Source organism: Salvia hispanica, chromosome 3 (assembly GCF_029641045.1).
Source record: "Salvia hispanica isolate PSC_SH4W2 chromosome 3, Shi_PSC_v1, whole genome shotgun sequence".
NCBI classification, from domain to species: Eukaryota; Viridiplantae; Streptophyta; class Magnoliopsida; order Lamiales; family Lamiaceae; genus Salvia; species Salvia hispanica.
In genome coordinates, this window is record NC_142694.1 from 55,492,433 (window position 1) to 55,512,186 (window position 19,754).

General features: G+C 37.2%; 1 protein-coding gene, 1 non-coding gene and 2 pseudogenes across 2 annotated transcripts; 2 read left to right on the forward strand and 2 right to left on the reverse strand.

Moving 5' to 3' along the window:
• The first annotated feature begins 1,329 nt into the window (after positions 1–1,329).
• LOC125214150 (BTB/POZ domain-containing protein POB1-like) lies at positions 1,330–5,184 on the forward strand. The gene is made up of 6 exons (XM_048115054.2): positions 1,330–1,833; positions 2,671–2,841; positions 3,060–3,178; positions 3,269–3,332; positions 3,637–3,916; positions 4,180–5,184. Exons 1-6 carry the CDS (start codon positions 1,632–1,634, stop codon positions 4,991–4,993), a joined length of 1,650 nt encoding a protein of 549 aa, XP_047971011.1. The 5' UTR covers positions 1,330–1,631; the 3' UTR covers positions 4,994–5,184.
• Positions 5,185–5,306: 122 nt separating this feature from the next.
• On the forward strand, positions 5,307–6,699 carry LOC148931107 (uncharacterized; annotated as a pseudogene).
• A 249-nt stretch (positions 6,700–6,948) lies between these two features.
• On the reverse strand, positions 6,949–8,759 carry LOC125214152 (6-phosphogluconate dehydrogenase, decarboxylating 3, chloroplastic pseudogene; annotated as a pseudogene).
• A 7,193-nt stretch (positions 8,760–15,952) lies between these two features.
• Positions 15,953–16,024, reverse strand: TRNAM-CAU (transfer RNA methionine (anticodon CAU)). The gene has a single exon. It is a non-coding gene; the product is annotated as a tRNA-Met (tRNA).
• Positions 16,025–19,754: the final 3,730 nt, after the last annotated feature.

Sequence of the window (19,754 nt, forward strand, 5' to 3'; positions counted from 1 at the left end):
CCAACCCAATTCGACCTAATTGCCAAGTGGGCTTGGGCCTCGATATAGGCGGACCTGGCCCGGCCTGGCCTAACCCACTTGACAACTCTACGAAAATGATGCTCAAAATTGAGTCTTTTGTAGTGTTCACAATGTTCAAAAGTTGTCATGGAAAAATCCTAACATGAGACTTACACTAGTAGTCCAAATGAGCAAAATAATACTCCCTCTGTCCCCGATTAAGAGTCACACTTTGACCGGACACGGGTTTTAAGAAATGTAAAGAAAAGTTGGTTGAAAAAGTTAGTGGAATGTGGGACCCACTTTTTTATATTGGTTTTATAATAAAATGTGAGTGGAGTGAGTTAGTGAAATATGAGACCTACTTATCATTTATGGTAAAAATGAAGTATGACTCTTAATTGGGGACGGACCGAAATGGAAAAGTGTGACTCTTAATCGGGGACCGAGGGAGTACAAGTCTTGGTAAAAATCGTATCTCGAGCAAATTGCCCGATCGGGCAATCCCAAGTTCTCGGGTCGCCCGAGTCGGGCAAACAGTCTAGACGTGTAACGCGGCAAAACACCCGATCGGGCGTTTGCTGATCTGACGATTGCCCCAGTCGGGCAAACTCTTTGGACTGTTGAGACATTTGAAATGCCCGATTAGGCATTAGCTGATTTCCCAATCTCCCAATTGGGGCAACCTTTCTGGGCTGTTGGGGCGAGACGCTTGATCGGACATGGGCGGACCCAAGTAGTAGTAGGGAGGGGCTTAAGCCCTCATTAAAATTATTTTTTCAACTTTTTTCTATTAAATTTTGTTAAAATTTATTCAAATTTAATGTAAATTATGTGTAAAAGCCCCTATAAATAATCTAAATCACCTAAAAAATACTTTGAAATAAAATTTTATAAATTATAGCCCCTCTTGATATTTATTTCTGCATCCGCCCATGTGATCGGGCATTAGCTGATTTCTTGATTGCTCAAGTCGGGCAAACCTTCTACCATCCACTATTGTTGTGCCTCAAAGTGACTTAGCACAAGGTACCCACAATTTGAGCTTATTCTTCCATGTTGATCCGACATATGAATGCGCTCAAGGCTTCTTGAATTTTTTTTGTTATAAACCTCGTCCGTGGCCAATGTAGATCCTTGATCGGTTTTGCCACATGGTGTTATCGGTTTTTGATTTACTAATTTGATTAGTTACATTATTGAGATATTCATAATATCTTACCACTTCGATTGTGTAGAAAATTGACCACAAGGTTAAAATTGATGACAGGCATAGATAGTTCGTATGTAGTCCTACTTAGTCAACAAAATTAAAATGCTAGTTTGTCTGGCAAGGTATTCAATCGACCTCTACTAGTTTTCAATCCTTATTCAATGTACTCTACAACCTTTTCATTTCAACAAGACACGATTTAATTTTACAAATTCGGAAGAAATATTTTTGCTCTACACTCCAAATCAGCTGAAAAGCCCAATAAATTCAAGAACAAACACCCAGTAATCCCCTTCAAAATTTCAACCAAATTCAGTTCATCCCCCCTTGCACATTAAGTCACATTTTTCTTCGATTAAAAAGCGGGCTTTCGGGTTAGAAAGTTGCATTTTTTTTCCTGTCCGAAGCAGCTATTTTAATGGCGGCGGCCGCCGGTTCGCCTGAATCCCCGCCTACCGATTACGGGTTTGCCTTTGACGACGCCAATTTCTCGGATAGGGTTATGCGCATCGAGATCATACCCGATTTACCGCGATCCAAACCCGACCCGGATGATAACGACGGTGATTGGACGCGCAGCCGGAAGCGTCGCCGCGATGACCCCCTGTCTAATTCAAATGGTGCGGAAATACTCTTTTTTTATGCCTAATTTTGTGAACCTGTGTTTATTGAGCTCAATGTTTGTGAATTTGTTGTTTACTTGGTTCCCCTTTTTTTTGTAACTGAGGTTATTCTCTGTTTTATTTGCCATTTTCCATAGTTTTGTGGGTTTTAGACTTTTAGGATGTTTTTTCTGGAATTGTTTTTCTTGTATTGCAAATTTTCACTTTGAAGGGGAATTTACGGTTGCTCTGTATACTATTTATCCAGTACATGAAGAGGGCATTTAATTGTGAGTGAATCAGGATTAGGGTTTGTGGATTAGCTTCAACGGGAGTATGCCATATAGTTTTGGGCTTTCCAGCCTGTGGTCTAAGTAGTTGTATTTGGAGATCAAACATAGGGGAGCCTTGAAAGTTCACATGCTTATTGTATTATCCCTCGACTTTAAGTATTGATGTGTTGATAATTGTTTGACAGTAGATGGTGTAAAAGAGGAAACTTTTTTTTGGTATGATCAATGTGGTGTGGTTTTAGTGTTTCCGTTCTCTAAGCATTGGCATTTTAATTGTCTTAGTTGTATTGATGAGTAATGATCATGTGAATCTTCATTACCATCTGAGCACTCTATTAGTATTAGGTTGTTTTGAATGAGAATCTGAGATATTAGTGGTGCGATATTTTGATTACTTTAGGCAGAAGATGTACTTTCGTATACTTCCTTTTTGTGGATTGGTTCTCCTAGAGAGTAGAGAGACAAGAAGTCATCATATAAAAGCTTGTGACTTTACACATGCGTTGTGAATATGTCTGCCCACTAAAGTCTTAACTTTGTTATTTGTGTTTGGAATGTATAGACCTGGCAGAACAAAGTGAAGTTCAGGTCTTGAATAGCAATATACCTGATTTGGAAGATGGTGTTACTTATGAAAATCAAGAGGAAGCTGTTGCAATGATTGAAGAGTTACCTGTGAACGAAGAAATGACTGTGAACCAACCCAGTGGGACTGATTCCTGCTGCCTTGCAGGTGCTTATGTGATCTAACTTGCTTTTTAGAAATTTGTTTCCTAATTATCTCAAATCTCGACCCGAGTTTTTTCATCTAGAGGAGTAGCACAAGATTTGGATGCTTGCCATACCTTAATTACTCAACTGGACTTGGTTTGTTACATTGGTTTTTGGGATTTGATTGTTGCAAAGTATGTTTTTGTGTATGTAAAAAAGTTCAATTTCATAATCTCACAGGTCCTGAAGTTACTAAGGACAGTGAGCCATCATCTAGCACGGAATATTTACCCGTTCAAGTTAGGACTGTACACATCAGCTCTCCTATTTTGGCTGCACGGAGTCCCTTCTTTTATAAGGTAAGTTTTTTTAAATAGTGTTCTTTTGTTAATTTTCCCAGCTCTGTGTTGATTTCTCTCTCTCTTAATGTTCTATGTTGCGTTGTCAAGTTGTTTTCAAATGGAATGAGGGAATCGGAGCAGCGACATGTAACATTACGAATTCAAGTCTCAGGTAAGCAATATCTGCACACCTGAGTTGAATCAATTTGTGAATCAATCACTTTTTTATAGAGAATGGCTGATATTCTGTGATGCAATTTGGTCTAATTTAATCTCTCAACCCCTATATTTGGGCTACTGCCATTTCAAGGAAAAATATTTGATAGCATCATCTATACATATATATTATGGATTTCTGCATGTTAACACACATGGCAAAGCCCTCCCCCCATCCCTCTCATGTGTATGTGTATGCTTGTGTCCCTATCTTGCTAATACTTATATTGAGATTGTTTGGTTGCTGCTTTGGTGAGCAGAGGAAGCTGCCCTCATGGATTTGCTAAGCTTCATGTATAGCAATACGTTACAAAGAACTACTCCAACTGCCTTATTGGATGTATTGATGGCTGCTGATAAATACGAGGTTGCATCATGTATGAGATACTGCAGCCGATTACTGCGCAGCTTACCAATGACTTGTCAATCAGCCCTGCGTTACTTGGATCTTCCTTCAACTGTTTTAATGGCAGATACAGTTCAGCAACTAACGGATGCTGCCAAACAGTTTCTTGCTGCCCGCTTCAAAGACTTAATCAAGTGAGCAATATATCCAAAATTATACTATCTTACTATCAGATGAAGAATATACTTCAGCAATTGACAGTATACTGCGTTAATTGATTGCTCCATTTTGGCCATTTCAGTTTGAATCAATTGAAGAACAAATTATTACATATTACCTTCTCTGTTATAATTGTTGTTTAAAGTCAGACAAAAGTCCATTGCATCTTTAAATTTGTTATGTTCACTTCTCATCATGTTTCCTTGCTTCAATGATGTGATATTTGTTCTTGTTTTAGGTATCAGGAAGAGGTTATAAGCCTGCCTTTAGCTGGTTTTGAGGCAGTTCTATCTAGTGATGATTTGCAAGTGCCCTCAGAGGATGCCATTTTTGAGATTGTGTTGAAGTGGGCCCGAGTACATTACTCAAATCTGGAGGAACGACGAGAGGTTCTGAGCAACCGTCTAATACGTTTGATTCGTTTTTCATGCATGACTAGCAGAAAGCTAAAGAAAGTCCTAATTTGTGGTGACATCGACCCCATATTGGCATCCAAAGTCGTTCTTGAGGCTCTCTTTTTCAAGGCCGAAACTCCTCATCGGCAGCGCTCTCTTGTGGCAGAGGATGCCAATGCTTCATACCATCGACTCGTGGAGAGGTCATATAAATACCGGCCAGTAAAGGTGGTTGAATTTGAATCACCTAGGAAGCAGTGCATAGTCTACCTGGATCTCAAGCGAAATGAATGTGCGCAGCTCTTTCCCTCTGGTCGGATCCACTCACAGGCTTTTCACTTGGGTGGGCAAGGGTTTTTCTTGTCAGGGCATTGCAACATGGATCAGAATAGCTCTTTCCACTGCTTTGGGCTGTTTCTGGGTATGCAAGAGAAGGGTTCAGTTTCCATCACCGTAGAATATGAGTTTGCAGCAAGAATGAAGCCATCGAAGGATTTTGAGAGCAAGTACAAAGGGAAGTACGTGTTCTTGGGAGGGAAGGCCGTGGGCTACCGCAACCTATTCACGACGCCGTGGACTGCGTTCATGGCCGACGACAGCCCTTACTTCATCAATGGCATTTTGCATCTTAGGGCGGAGCTCACAATCAATAAATAACATTTGCAAGGTTTGGTGTAACATTTTGCTAATGAAATTCAGCCATGTGTATTTGCGATGGTTGCTGCTTAGTACAACTGCTGTTGTTGTAGGCCCATGATGTACATATTCATCGGTGTCTCAGAAATTCTGTTTTATGTGCAGCAGTTTGCTTGAGAATTAATCAAAGCTCTCAACTTTACCCTACTCTACTAATTTTCTCTTCATTAGAACAAACAGATAATTTGCCAATTCACAAATCACACTATTGTTTGTTCGCTGCAGTTTTAGGCATCCATTATTTTGCACAAGAATTTGTGTGACATGGCCTCCCATGGGCCATGATTTGCAAGAACGCCTCACGATGCAGCCTCTCAACCATAACCCAGTGCTGTTCCTTCTTCAACTTCAAGATTTTTGGAATACCTGTTTAAGATGAATGGGGAAATCTTGTTGGTTTTCTTGATTCACCGGTATTAGGAAGCTATTGCAGTTGTGAATCACGTTGAGGTTTTTTTGACTCGGATTTGGTTAGGTTAATTGGGTCTAGGTTTAGAGAGGCTGCGAGAGGTGGCATTGATCTTGAAGGAGACTTGTGTTTGAGTGAGTTTGGAAGAATTTGGATGCAGGGATATTGTATGTACTTCAGAGTGATCGGAGAAGAGATGGAATTTATTTAATATGAATACTTGTTACATCTTACCTCTTTCATCAAGCTACAAATATAAGTTTCATTTTATGGATCTTAATTACAGGATGAATGGGTGAATGCACTATAAAAATTAAAAAAAAATCAATACATCCTGATCAATCTGCTGCACATTTTAGGGTCTAGAAAATGAGGCGTAGATCAACTTCAAAGTGCAATGAAAAAAAAAGAAACAATAGCATTCGCTGCTAACACCTCCCTTCTATCATCCCAAACCTCTACTTTAGGAAATCATATTATTAACTTGGGTCCATCTATCACTCAAGGTTAACTTTGTCACCATCAAAACAATATAGTAGTATATATAAAGCCATCAAACAAATACAGACAAACTGAACTCCCTCATGGGACAGAAGAAAAGCAAGCTGTGTTTCATCTAGTTTTTGAACTTGGTCCACTGCTTAGCTGGTTCTCTGGACACCATTCCTCATGACCATACTCTGGGAGTCATGAGTCAGCAGAGACAGCACTCAGACAAGCTCTATGATGCGCTCTCCAAATATATAGCTGGGATGAAGGTTTCTGTGGTAGGACTCAGAGGCCGCAGAACTATGAAGAAAGGGGGGCAATTTTAGCAGTTTCCTCGTCCCACCAAAGACACTTCCTGTGCCATATGTGAAGAGAATCCTTGTTGTTTACCACAATCTGAGCAACTACTCTTCTTCATACTACAGCTTATCAGGTTACACACTCTTGACCCCAGTTGTTGGTTTTCTGGTCTATGATGCATCCTGTTTGAGCAGCAAGAATTGCTCAAGAGTCGAGCTCAGCACAAACGGGAAGAGGCAACAAGGGCGCAAAATGTGCTGCATTTGGGGCTCTTGAGAATGTGTTCCAAAGTGATCTAAATTCACCTAATGGAGTATATGTTACAGCAAAAGGCCATTTTTTGACATACTTCACCAATCACCACAGTTACTACAATCAAGGGATCACTCAGTCAAATATGCCCTCTCCCCTTCTAATCTATGAACGTTTTGACATACTTCACCAATCACGACAGTGTGCCCAAGTATGAACAATACATGTTTTGAATTGGGAATTTTAAGAACATAGTAGACTGATTATTTACACTGCACATATGAATCAACTATCCTATACAGATATCTTTATCAGAAGCAGGAGATAGTCAATCTCAATTACCAGAATTGCGGTAACATGTACATAGTTGTAATAAGATTTGCCACGAAACAGTTAAAACACAGATCCTAATGGAAAAACCACATAAAACAGGTCACGGAAGAACTATACAAATCAATACAATCAATAAGATCAATTCAAATACGGCATGCTTCTCTTATTAACTGCATATGCAACAAACAATGCAAAGCTACAAAATATCTTTGTCAACAACAAATTCTCATCAGGGGATACAACTTCAATTCAAGCTTAATGCCTCAAGAAAACCATAGGAATAACAACCAAACCTCAAACAAGGCCTTCTCCACTAGACCCTGGCTTTACGAGCAAGCTTGGACCACTCAGTGTGATATGCTCCCGGGCGATCAACCCTCTCATAGGTATGCGCCCCAAAGTAGTCCCTCTGCGCCTGCACAAGGTTAGCAGGGAGCCTCCCGCGCCTATAGGTATCAAAATACTGCAAACTAGCTGACATTCCAGGAACACTAACACCCTTCTGAATCGCCAACCCCACAACTCGCCTCCAAGCCGCCTGCCTCTGCACCATCTCCCTAGCAAATTCTGGATCTACCAGCAAATTAGCCAGCCCCGTATTCCTCTGATAAGCCTGCTTGATCCTGTCCAAGAACACAGCCCTAATAATGCACCCACCTTTCCAAATCCGTGCCAGCTCCCCCAAATTTAATCCCCACCCCTTCTCCAAACTCTTTGCCCTCAACAGATTCATCCCTTGTGCGTAACTGCAAATCTTTGATGCATACAACGCCTGCCTAACATCATCAACCAACTTTTTCTTATCCACGCCCCCCACATTGTTGATCTCCTCCGTCAACCCTTCCTTTCTGAAAATCTCGGAGGCAGCCTGTCTCTCATCCTTCAACCCGCTCATATACCTGCTGTCCAACGAAGCAGCAATTGTGGGAGCTGCAATTGAAAGCTCGGCTGCCTGCTGCACGGTCCACTTTCCAGTTCCCTTCATCCCCGTCTTGTCAAGAATCTTATCCACCAAATGCCCCTTCCCGGATTCATGATCCTCCACCTTAAAGATGTCGGATGTGATCTCAATCAAGAAGCTCTCCAGCTCACCGCGATTCCATTCCCCAAAAATCTCGGCGAGCTCATCGTTACCTAAACCCCCAACATTCTTCAACACATCATACGCCTCAGAAATGAGTTGCATATCACCATACTCGATCCCATTATGGACCATCTTCACGAAATTGCCGGAACCCCCTTCACCGATGTAGGTGACGCAGGGACCATCGTCGACCTGAGCCGCGACCTTGTCTAAAATATTGTGAATATTCAAGTAAGCACGGTGGGAGCCACCAGGCATCAGAGAGGGACCATATCTGGCGCCGTCCTCGCCACCGGAGACGCCCATGCCGAGGTAGAGCAGACCATTGGCAGATGCATCGACCATGCGGCGCTCGGTGTTCTCGTACCACTCGTTTCCCCCATCGATGATGGTATCACCAGGCTCCATGTAGGCGGAGAGGGCGGCGATTGTCTGATCGACCGGCGCACCCGCCTTGACGAGGATGATAACAGAGCGCGGCTTCTGGAGGGAGAGGACGAAATCCTTGGGGTTGTAGTGGCCGGTGAGCGGCAATTGGCCCTCGCGGTGGGCGCGATCTAGGGTTTCGTCGACTTTGGATGTAGTGCGATTGTAAACAGAGATGGGAAACCCTTTTTCGGCAATGTTTAGGGCCAAGTTCTGCCCCATAACTGCCAAACCAGCGAGACCGATTTGCGATAGCGTGGCTGACTCCATTTCTCGGAATTTGGCGAAATCAGAGAGATCTAGATTTTGGGGGAAAGTCAGTGTTTAAGCTGAAGAAGTGAGTAGTATATTATATTCAGATGAGCCGCCGGAGTGACGGGGGAAATGACGCAAATGCCCTCGGGGGATTTGAATATGGCGGACCCGTCGAGGGAGCGAAAGGTTGGGGGTGATTTGCCTTTTGCGATGCGATTATACCTATGCGGACCCCTGAAACGGCGTCGTTCCCTTCTTTAGGGTGTTTTGGTGGGACCTGAACCAATATCCCTTACATTAAAAGTTCCAGATGTGAAATAGTTTCGAGTGTCACTTTCTTATTTTGTTTCTTATACGTATGAAATGATTTTTCTAAATCTTTATTATAATAATATAAATTTTATAGTTCTAATTTTAAATCAAAGTATATGTCGAGGGTTGGCATTGTGGGGTTGTTGGGCGACGGACCTACTACTATTCAAGTGCAAGGTCCTTCAAAATTAATTTCATTTAAGCATATTTGAACCCTATGATAAGATGAGCTACATAACAACTAATTGTTCTCTCTTATTTAGCATATTTTATTAATTTTATGTTAAAATTTATGTCGTCTAATACCAAAATTATTCATGGTAAAAGAGTGTTATTTCTATCACTAAAATAGAGGACTAATTCCATTTCACAATAGCATGTGGTTAACACTTGTTGGTTTCTGGATTTATAAGATATAAGTCGGGCGTAATACAATTTAAAAGAAAGAATACAAATGAACTAACTGAATCGAAATTACAACGGAAATTTCGAAACAAATAAACCGTAAAAGGAATAGCCGAGTCGAGGAGGCCTCTTTCCGCAAGACGAGATACGCCCCGGTAGTGCTCTTCAGATTGGCGTTTCGTCCCCAAAGATAAAACGGATGCGTCTCTGGTGAAGCAGCACCGCTATCAACAGAGCTCCGGCGAACTGGATGGAGGAGAGGGCAGAGTTTCGACAGAAGAACAATGCAGAGAGAGGAGAGAGTGTATGATGCAGAGTGTGGATTCTAGATTCAGGTGTGTAGAATGCTAGAATGACTAGCCTATTTATAGGCTCAGTCCACTGTAGGGGTCAACGCAGCCTTGATGGCTGTCATCAATGCCAGACCGTAACGGTCGTCGGTTACGAGTTATAACGTTCGGGCGTTACACGCTCAGACGCTTCTAGATTCAGTCATGACGTGGACTGTCACGTGTAAGCCACGTTGGCTTACCGCGTCATACTGACGAGGTGTCATCCCGCTTGGCTCGCTGACGTGGAAACGGTGGTGGTCTAAAAAGAATTAGACCCTAGACCCACTAGCCTTGGGCCAAACCCACAACCAGGCCCAAAGACCAAGTCCAAGTCCAAGGACACGGACACGGGCTCGGGCTCGGGCTCGAGGCTCGCGGCGGGGTGGGCGCCGGTGAGCGTGTGCGCGCGTGTGGGCTCTACAACCCATCTTAGTCCACTATAATTATTCCATGTAATAATCCTTCTTATTAAATACTAGTTTAATAAGGTTGTAACTTCCAATATGGGATAATTAACTCTCTTAATTATTCCTTAATCTTCTCCCATAGCTCATTAAGTTTGCAATTTTGCACAACTTTAATCCCTTATTTCTCACTCACCGGGAATCGGATTTGAGAAAATGAATATACCACGGTCATCTACTCCGAACGTAGATCGACGCTATATCATTTAATTTCACAAAATTAAATGTCTCATTGAAATTATAATTGGTCAAAGTTCATTGACCGGGCATAGATTCCAACAACACTTTACACTTCTTTAACCAAAACTCGCTTATTTTTGTTATAGCGAAGTACAAATATTTTGAATGGAAATAATAAAAGGCGTAAGTAAGGTATCGCATTGCCTAATTTGAACTTAGCCCAACCTATTAACAGACTAATATTAATATTGGTCTGATGCTTAAATTATAGTTGCGTGTATTTGTCCTTATATTAATGTATATTAATGAAACATCGATCTCATCGCATACAAGAATTAAGTTATAATTTCCCTTATAAAAGATATTCATAAAATAGTGTAAGATTTTACAGCACTGTATATAAAATAATTAACAATTTCAGCACAAAGAAAAAAAATTACTATTTTAATAAGCAAATTGATATTTTAAACTCCATTAACTTAATAATTACTGTTGATTTAATCATATTCAAAATGACATACTCCCTCCGTCTCAAAAAAGTTGAGTCGTATTTCTTTTTAGTCCGTCCCAACAAAGTTGAGTCATTTCCTTTTTTAACAAAAGACAAAACATCTAATCACTCTTTTTTTATTCCATCATTTACTTTACCCTCTCTTATTTTTCCTATTTTTTTCATCTCTCATATTATTTAATATAAATTCTTAGCCTCCGTGCCCAAAAGTTTTGTCTCAACTTTTATGGGACGGAGGGAGTACTTTTTATTAGATACTTAGTAAATAAATGTATGTATTTCTATTTTCAATAAGCAACGTTTTTTCTCTAGTAATTATTTTGTTCTCTATAAAGGAATTTAACTATTTTTTGTCATTATTTAAGACAGTCAACCATCTTCTTTGCTGTGATAATACAGATTTCAATATCTCTTTAAATTCTGCCTTATCCAAGAAATGAGCCATTTATGAGTCAGGAGGCATTATCAATTAATTCAATAATTTTGGCTGGAAAAATATTTCCTATTTGCTTCAATCGTAATATTTCGATTTGATTCTCTATTTTTGGAGAGCGTTTTTAGTTAATATTACACGGAGTGCTATATTTTTATTAGTTAGTATTACCTCCGCCCTACTCCCTCCGTCTCGGCTTAAGCGAGACGTTTCTATTTTGACACAAGAATTTAGGCAGTGGTGATAAGTGAATTAAATTTTTAGTAGTAAACTAAGAGAGAAAGTTAAAAAGGAAAAAAGTAAGAGAAAGAATAAAAAAAAGAAGGAAAAAAGTAGAATAAAGTGAGAAAGAGATAAAATAGGAGAGATGAGAGGACATGCAATAAATGTCGTATTTTACTTTTACTATAAATAGTAAGTAGGCCAACATTCCACCGACTTATTCCACTTACATTTTACTATAAAAGTGAAACTCATATTCCAATAACTTATTTTCTTTACATTTTTTAACACTCGTGTCATAACCAAATAGGACTACTCCTATTGCGGGACAGGAGGAGTATATGTTACTTACCGACTCTTTTACATACTCTTTGAGCTATGATTTTAGGATGTTTTAATTTTATTTTGTTTTGATATTTCTGTCAATTGTTGCTTCATAGTGCAAAAGGGCACGTGATACGACCATAGAAGCCGTGCATCAAAGTTCATATATACAGCTGGCTTTAATCAGTATTCTGCCTGTTGAGATGACGCCCAAAAGCTTTGAAACTGCCACCATTGTCTTTGTCTTCGAGAGAGATTCGCGTGGGTATCTTACACGCCCCAATCGAAGTCCGGAGGAGGGAGTTATGGCCGTTTTACAGAAGTCGCGCTGTGCAGAAAAAGTTCCACCTGGCCTGGTGGCTTTTGGTCACCAAATTCCACCTGGGCAAGTGGCTACCCGAAGGCATGGCGGAATCAGCAATTTCCACCTGGACGGGTGGCTTTCGGTCACCAAATTCCACCTGGGCGGGTGGCTACCCGAAGGCATGGCGGAATCAGCTATTTTCACCCGGGCGCGGGTGGCCCACGCAGATGCTAGATTTTGTGGGCCTTTTTCTTGGAATTTGGCCTTCAATTATAAATAGGACTTTATCTCATTTTCTTCTTTGATTGATTAATGAATTAAGATATCTCATTTTTGAGATTTTACTCTTTGAGGATTGTATCCAATCCTTCCTTGAAGGTTGTTTGTCTCTCTCCTAGATTTGATTCAAGTAAAGGTATGCATCAATTAGGTGTATCCATTGAGTAGTGGAGCCAAGGGGTGATAGAGCTAATGAAAGTTGCCTAGGGTTGTTTCCATTGTTTTGGTAAAGGTCCTATGGTTGTAGCTCTTTTATCTCATCATTATACACATGCTTTCCTTTTATAATCTACCATCCTTTCTATTTAGATTCAATTTTTGTGATTGGATCTACTTTATACTTTGTTTATTTGAGAAATTGAAAATCAATCTCACAAAAATATCTAGATCAAACATCATGAAAGGGTAATTTCTTGGGAAATGGATCTTAAGATACTTGGATCCACATCCGCACATAACTTACTTTAGGATTTTGAGTCTGTTGTGGTTTGTCATTTGCATAAAGAAGGTAATTTTGCAGCTAATTTTTTATCGTATTTTTTTATGACTTTCTTAGAGGAGTTCCTGTTTTAGAAACTCAATCGAATGTCTAAGGAGTTGGTTATTTCATGATAGATTAGGTGTTTTTTATATTCGTTATTTTCTCTCCATTAACCACTAATCAGCAAGTCATATAGCACTAGCAGTACTAACCATCGGCGGATCCAGGTGGGGTCGGCCGATCCCACCGTGGGTCCATGAATACCACCGGAAAATACCACTACTCAGCATGCCGACAATCAAAAACCCTGCTCCGACCCCACGGCAGCCTTCTCCACATAACCGAAGCAGATAAGGCAATGAAACTAAAAATTAGAGAAACAAAGAAGAGAAGAGATATACATATACATCATTATAGTAGATAAAAAAATTGATAAGATTTCGATAAGAAATTTGGAAGAAAGAAAGAGGAAAAGTGAGAATTTTGCAGAAGAGAAGTTTGGGGAAGAAGATGCGTTGTTCGGTCTTCATTCTTTGAGATTTGGGTTTCAAAGATGTGGGGATTTGGGCTTCATAAATTAAGTTATTTTTTTTAATCGATTTTTTTTATATGAAAATCATCACAGCTGAATAAATATATTCATTATTTATGTTCGTAGTACTTTAATTTTAACAATTTTCAAATTTGGTGTTACAGATATTTAGACTATTTAAGTCATCAAAAAATATAATATAAGTATTGAATATAAATTTTATTACATAATAGTTTTTTATTACTCCCTCCATCTCCAAAGAATATGCACTTTGGGGACAACACGAGTTTTAATATAAAATTGGTAAAGTAAGAGATATGTAGAGAGAAAAAGTAAGTAAAGTATTATTAATGGAGAATGAGTCTCACCTTATTAGAGAGGAGAGACTTTCCAAAATAGAAAGTGCATATTCTTATGTGACGGACTAAAAAGGAAAGAGTACATATTCTTATGAGACGGAGAAGTACAATTTAAAATAATAATTATTTAAATAAATATATAGTAATATATTTTTCACTATGTTCGACCCCACGAGTTTTATATCCTGGATCCGCCATTGGTACTAACAATCTTTGAAACTCCACGACTGTTAAAAGTCATAAATCAAACCCAATTAATCCATTATAAAAGAATTGAAAATCCAAATCATTCATAAATCAAATCTAGAATCAAAATCATACGTTCTTGGAAAATTTCAAATCGTCCAAACCCGAACTAAGCTACTAAATCATAACATGCTGGCATTGTTTTGTTGATAATGTTATTTTAGTTATATATGGAATTTAGCCTTCACCTAGTTTTCCCTTCATAACTTTTTCCTTGCTTTCCTAGTCACTCTATTTTAACTGTCGTCCCAGATCACGGCTCTCTTTAATTTATATTACTTGTTTGGATTTTTTTAATGTTCTCCTTGTTAGGAAAGTCATGTTGAGACACTGAACCTGAAGAGCGAGCAAAGAAGACAATTGTTCCTGATTCATGCTGTGAAACATGCTGATGAATGATGTAAGGAAGTTTTGCTGCTCAACTTGGGCATTAGATTGTCACCATTCCTTGCTAATATCCATTTGAAATAACTTAAATGTATAACTTAATGACTTAATGTACATTTCTTTAGTCGATTGAATATCCTAACCGTAACACCATTTTTAGTGGTGCGTGTGTTACCCAATAGTAGAGCTGTTAATTATAAATCCAAAGGTCTTAAGTTTGAGTTCACTATAAGAGCATTAACAGTGAGGTGTCCTATAGGGCAGTCTATCCTTAGCCACATTAGTATTTTATCCTCTATCCCATTCACCTTCAGTGGGACGCCCTATACCCACCCTATAATTTTAACCCATATTTTGTATTTGTTTTTTATTTTTATGTTTGCAAATATATCAATTAGCAAGAATAAATATAAAAACACCACGTATGAAATGCAAATCCTATTGTCAGTATTTATTTTTTATTTTTTATATTTTGTGCTTGCAAATATGGAAAATCATCGGAATTCATTATTGAATATTGAATTTAGAGAGAAATTGAGATGGGGAAGAGAGTTGAGTGAAAGGTTTGAAATGAAGTAAAAAAATTGGTGATATATATAGAAGAAAATACAAAAGAAATTTTAAAAAAAAAATGAAAATTTGTGCATCGTTCCGGACCTATCCTCCTTACCCCCGCAGTGGGGTGGAGGATAGGCCGGAGGATGCAAAAAATGGTTCATCGTCCGGGTAGGATGCATAGGGCGCGGAGGAAGGAAATCGCATAGTCCGTGGAGCTACAGTGGAGGACGATGGGGCGGACGATGCATCGGGCGGGCTATCGTCCACCCCACTATGGATGATCTAGTGTGTAGTTTTTATTTTTATTTTTATTTTTTTGTGAGAAATGAAGAGCTAATGGTTAATGGTGGTGTTTGTAGGAGCCATTTGTGCATCTGCTTAATTTTGTGTTAGTGAGAGTGAGAAAGATAGTAGATGACAAGTGGAAGAAGCTTTAAGCTGTTTAAGGCTTTTGCAGACATTAGATTGTTTTGAGAAATAAATGTACAAGTGCAAACCTCAAACATTTGATTGTGTTTAAGGCTTATGCTTTTCAAATTTCAGTATAGGCTCGTGCACTCCAAACTCCACAGTCCACACAAGATGCTTAACTTCAAACATGGATCAACTTGGAAATATATGTACTTGAAATACAGAAATGAACGTTTTCTTTTTCTTAGAAAAAAATAAGGTAAGATAATGTTAGAATTTAGATTATTTTAATTAGATTATGAAAATTAAGATATTAAAAAGAACGGGGTAAGGTTTCTCACTTTCTCCCATCTATCATAGTTAAATATAAAAAAGATAAAATTAAATCAATAGGAAACTTTAAAGAGAATATATTTTCTTTGGAGTTATAATAATTATTAAACGAGCCACAAACAAAAAAAGCCCAACGATTAAAAAAAAAAGAACAAAGATAAATCAGTTGGAAGCTACTAAAAAACAGAAAAAGATAAATCAGTTAAATATAAAAAAGATAAACGAGCCACAAACAAAAAAAAAAGCCCAACGATTAAAAAAAAAGAAAAAAGATAAATCAGTTGGAAGCTACTCCGTTTTATCAGAGCCAGGTTTCGATCCTGGGACCTGTGGGTTATGGGCCCACCACGCTTCCGCTGCGCCACTCTGATTTGTTGAATATTTTTAGAAATATTATTAACTTATTAGCTATAAGATTATATGTTGTGTTTAAAATAAAGTGTGCGTATTATATTACCGAATTATAATTTGAACATGTTTGGTGAGAATGGTGTGTGCAAAGTACAAACATATTATGTTTACCTTAATTTGAACAACATGGCCATAATGTATATTTTTTTTATTTAACTTTTTTTTTAATGAATCAATATTCCGCTAATTCATTTTTCTCATATATTAATATGAAATTAATATGTAGAGCATGTATAGGATGTATAGTCCATTAACTTGCTTATCCACTATACTCTATCTTTCTTAAAATTTGAATATTTTTTAAAAAAGATTTGAGTAAGCTAATTGTTTCCGTTAACCATAAATTCTTAAGTACAATGATAAAACAAATAAAATTATGAATAAGCCACCGGTAACAAACTTTTGGGACATGAAAGGAAACATATTTACACACAATAAACGCAAATTATTTCCAGAGTCATTAACTGTTTTATGGAAAAAAAAATGTACCCGTGGCCCAAATACAATAAAATACGTCCTTTGGAAATAAAAATTCAAATTACTCAACCCCCAAACTTTTAAATATATAGCTTAACATTATAAATATTTCAATACCTGCCAGGAGCTCGAAAGGATTCTCTTCACCTTATTATTAATTTCCTTTATCTTTTAATGAACAGCCATATGTGACATAATTGGCTTGGATATCAAATAGTATCACATTTGTATACGATATAAAACGCTCAAGCTAAAAAGACGAGCTAGCGATTGAGACAATTTAGAATATAAACATTAATATTAAGCAAGTCTGTTCCACTAAAATTTATAGACAAACAAGAAAATTAAAATAAATAAACAACACACATCCTGACGTTATTTGTCAATCCTCATCCACCACAGTAGTGGTCTCACCGTAGATATCAGAATGCATATTTTATATGATCACTTTGTAGGTTGATCATGAGTAAAATATAATTAAATACATCTTTATTTATGATCAGTTCAAACTATAACTATTTCACCCTCCTACTATAAATTAATTAGACTATAGTGTACCATATTTGCACCAATTCTAAATATCGGCCTTAGATGAAAGGCTTAAATTCTAGCACAGTACTATGCAAAAGGAAATCGAATTTGCATGAAATCTACAAATGAAAAACATTGGTGAAATATTTTAAAAGTTGAATATAATTTGCAGTTAGTATAAATCATCAATTATGAAGATAGACTTAAAAATGGAAGCTGTAGAATACAGTAAGAAATAACTGTGGAGACAGAGTGTTTGGGCTTTCCCCACATAATGCGACCCAATGATCTTGGGCCGCCCCAGGCCCACTCACTTCTTTGCATTTGTAAATAATCATTGGAAGTTAATAAAAACTAATACTAATAAAATAAGTTTTTTTTGTAAATAATCCTTGGGTTATTAAGTAACTATGTTACATAAATGAAAATCGATTAAAATTTACCTTTACTATCAATTTAGCAAAATTTTGAAGTGTCATAAACTATGATCAGTTGCTTGGGGATTAAGAAACGTAATGTTGATGTTTATTCCCAACATATATATTAGCTAGTGTTTTTAGTCCACTTGATGGCGCATAAATTCACAAAATTTATATTTTGATGTTCTTTACCATATGATTCTCTCACATCACTTCCAATTTGGAATTTATAACACAATTGCAAGAATAAAACTCGATGACTTAATAATCCGTTTTCTAATTTAAAAATATCAAATGAAAAGTACTTCCATAAAAATGGATTCATGATAAGAATTCAAAAAGATTTGATAAGTACTTCCATAAAAATGGAATTCATGATAGTAATTCAAAAAGATACTAATAATACGTGAAATAATAAACATAGAATAATATTATTTTTCAAGACTTTGCCCCAGACTGGAAGTTCGATAAGAGGAGACTTTTGTGGCGTCTTGGCAAATGGCAAACAACTTAAACGATGGTATATGCTGGCGAGGCTTTGATCATGTAAAAGGAACTAGATGGCTGGAGGCATTTGAGATGTGTGTATTCTTTTGTGATTTTGCTGTTTTTTTCTTTCTTTCTATTTCCTTTTGATATTTGTGCTTTTCCGTTGTTGGTGTCTTGTTCTTGGTTGAGTTAGTGGTGTGGTTTTTTGTTGAGGGATGGCTCGGGGTCGGGCTCTTGCTAGTTTGTAGTGTTTCTTTGCTTAGTTTGAGATTTTTTGGGTTAAGGGGCAGGTAGGTGGGGGATTTGCATAGTCTTATGGGTGTGGTTTCATGTTGTTGCTTGTTTGTTTGTTTGTTAACAACTCTTTTGCTCGTTGAACCTTTAGCTTGGGCATTTTTTTTATATAAAAAAATAGAAAAATATTATTTGTGACATAAAATTAAGAAGCAATTTTAAAGTATAATTGTCAAAAGGTATATATTTTGTATTATTATTAGGTTAAAACTATAAAATAAAAGAAAATTAAAATCCAAAAAATCTGTTGCATTTACGTAGTTCAATCTAAATAAAAAGCACTTCTTTAAATAATAAAGTCAAAAACACTTTATGAAATAATATGACAAGGTTCGAACTGGAATTAATTGAAAAAAGTAGTACTAATAATGTTTGATTAAGGGTAATGGTCCCGTAAATGAAAAGGATTGGATGCTCATTAGTTCTTCCCTTATGAATAGTTGATTCTATTTCTAGACTAAAAGTACTCGATTATAGAGAAATTTGTAAGAATGGTGAATTCGCTTTCGAGTTGTTTCTTTGGGTGAGATAATTGATGAAGCATGTTATAATAGTTAGCTGTTTAAGTCCTTCATAGCACTAATGAAAATTATTGTAGCATGTGCCCCATATATAAATTATACTCCATATAGTTTTTATAATAATTCAGTCTTTTGTATAAATATGGTAGTATAAAATACAAACTCTATATAATAACAAACTCTATATAATAATAAAGTCAAAACTCTTCAATACAGTGTCTGGCTGTTTGCATTGTGTCAACACAATATCAACATATTGTGAAAATTTTGATATCAACACAAAATCAACTGTTAACACTGTGTTGACATTTTTTTATGCTGTTATTTTATCATCTATTGATATTTTTTAACGGTTCATTTCATAATTTAAAATTTGTATAATATTTAGAGCTTGTAATTTATTACGCCCCTATACAATATACAATATGTATATATATGTTAGATGAATGTAGAGAGGATCGGAATTAATTGGTGGGTAAAAAGAGGACGTTAGGTGGTGAAGGGAAGTTCTTGATGTGGAGTGTCTTTCTCGAAGTAGATCATTGTCGGAAGGTATAGTAAAAAGGTTAGAGAGACATTATATGTACTCTTGTTTATTTTGACAGAAACATTATTACCTCTTTCGAATAATTATCGACCAAACACAATAAAATCTTGGTACCATCTTAAATGGTAAATTCATTGTCAATACCTAAACTCATTAGCTTGCAATTATTGGACCCAATTTGTACAATCTCACTTTTTTGCTTTTTTTTGTTCACGCATATATATAAATATGCTATATATGTACTCTGAAATGGATTTCAAATTTTGAGTAACAATAAATGCACCGAAATATACAGCATTCTAAGATGTTATTGGTCTATGCATGCATATATAATGATATAGGATTATAAAGAGCATAAAAAATGTCTTTGTACGATATTCAATAATTTTAGGAGTAGGTGATACGTTGTCTC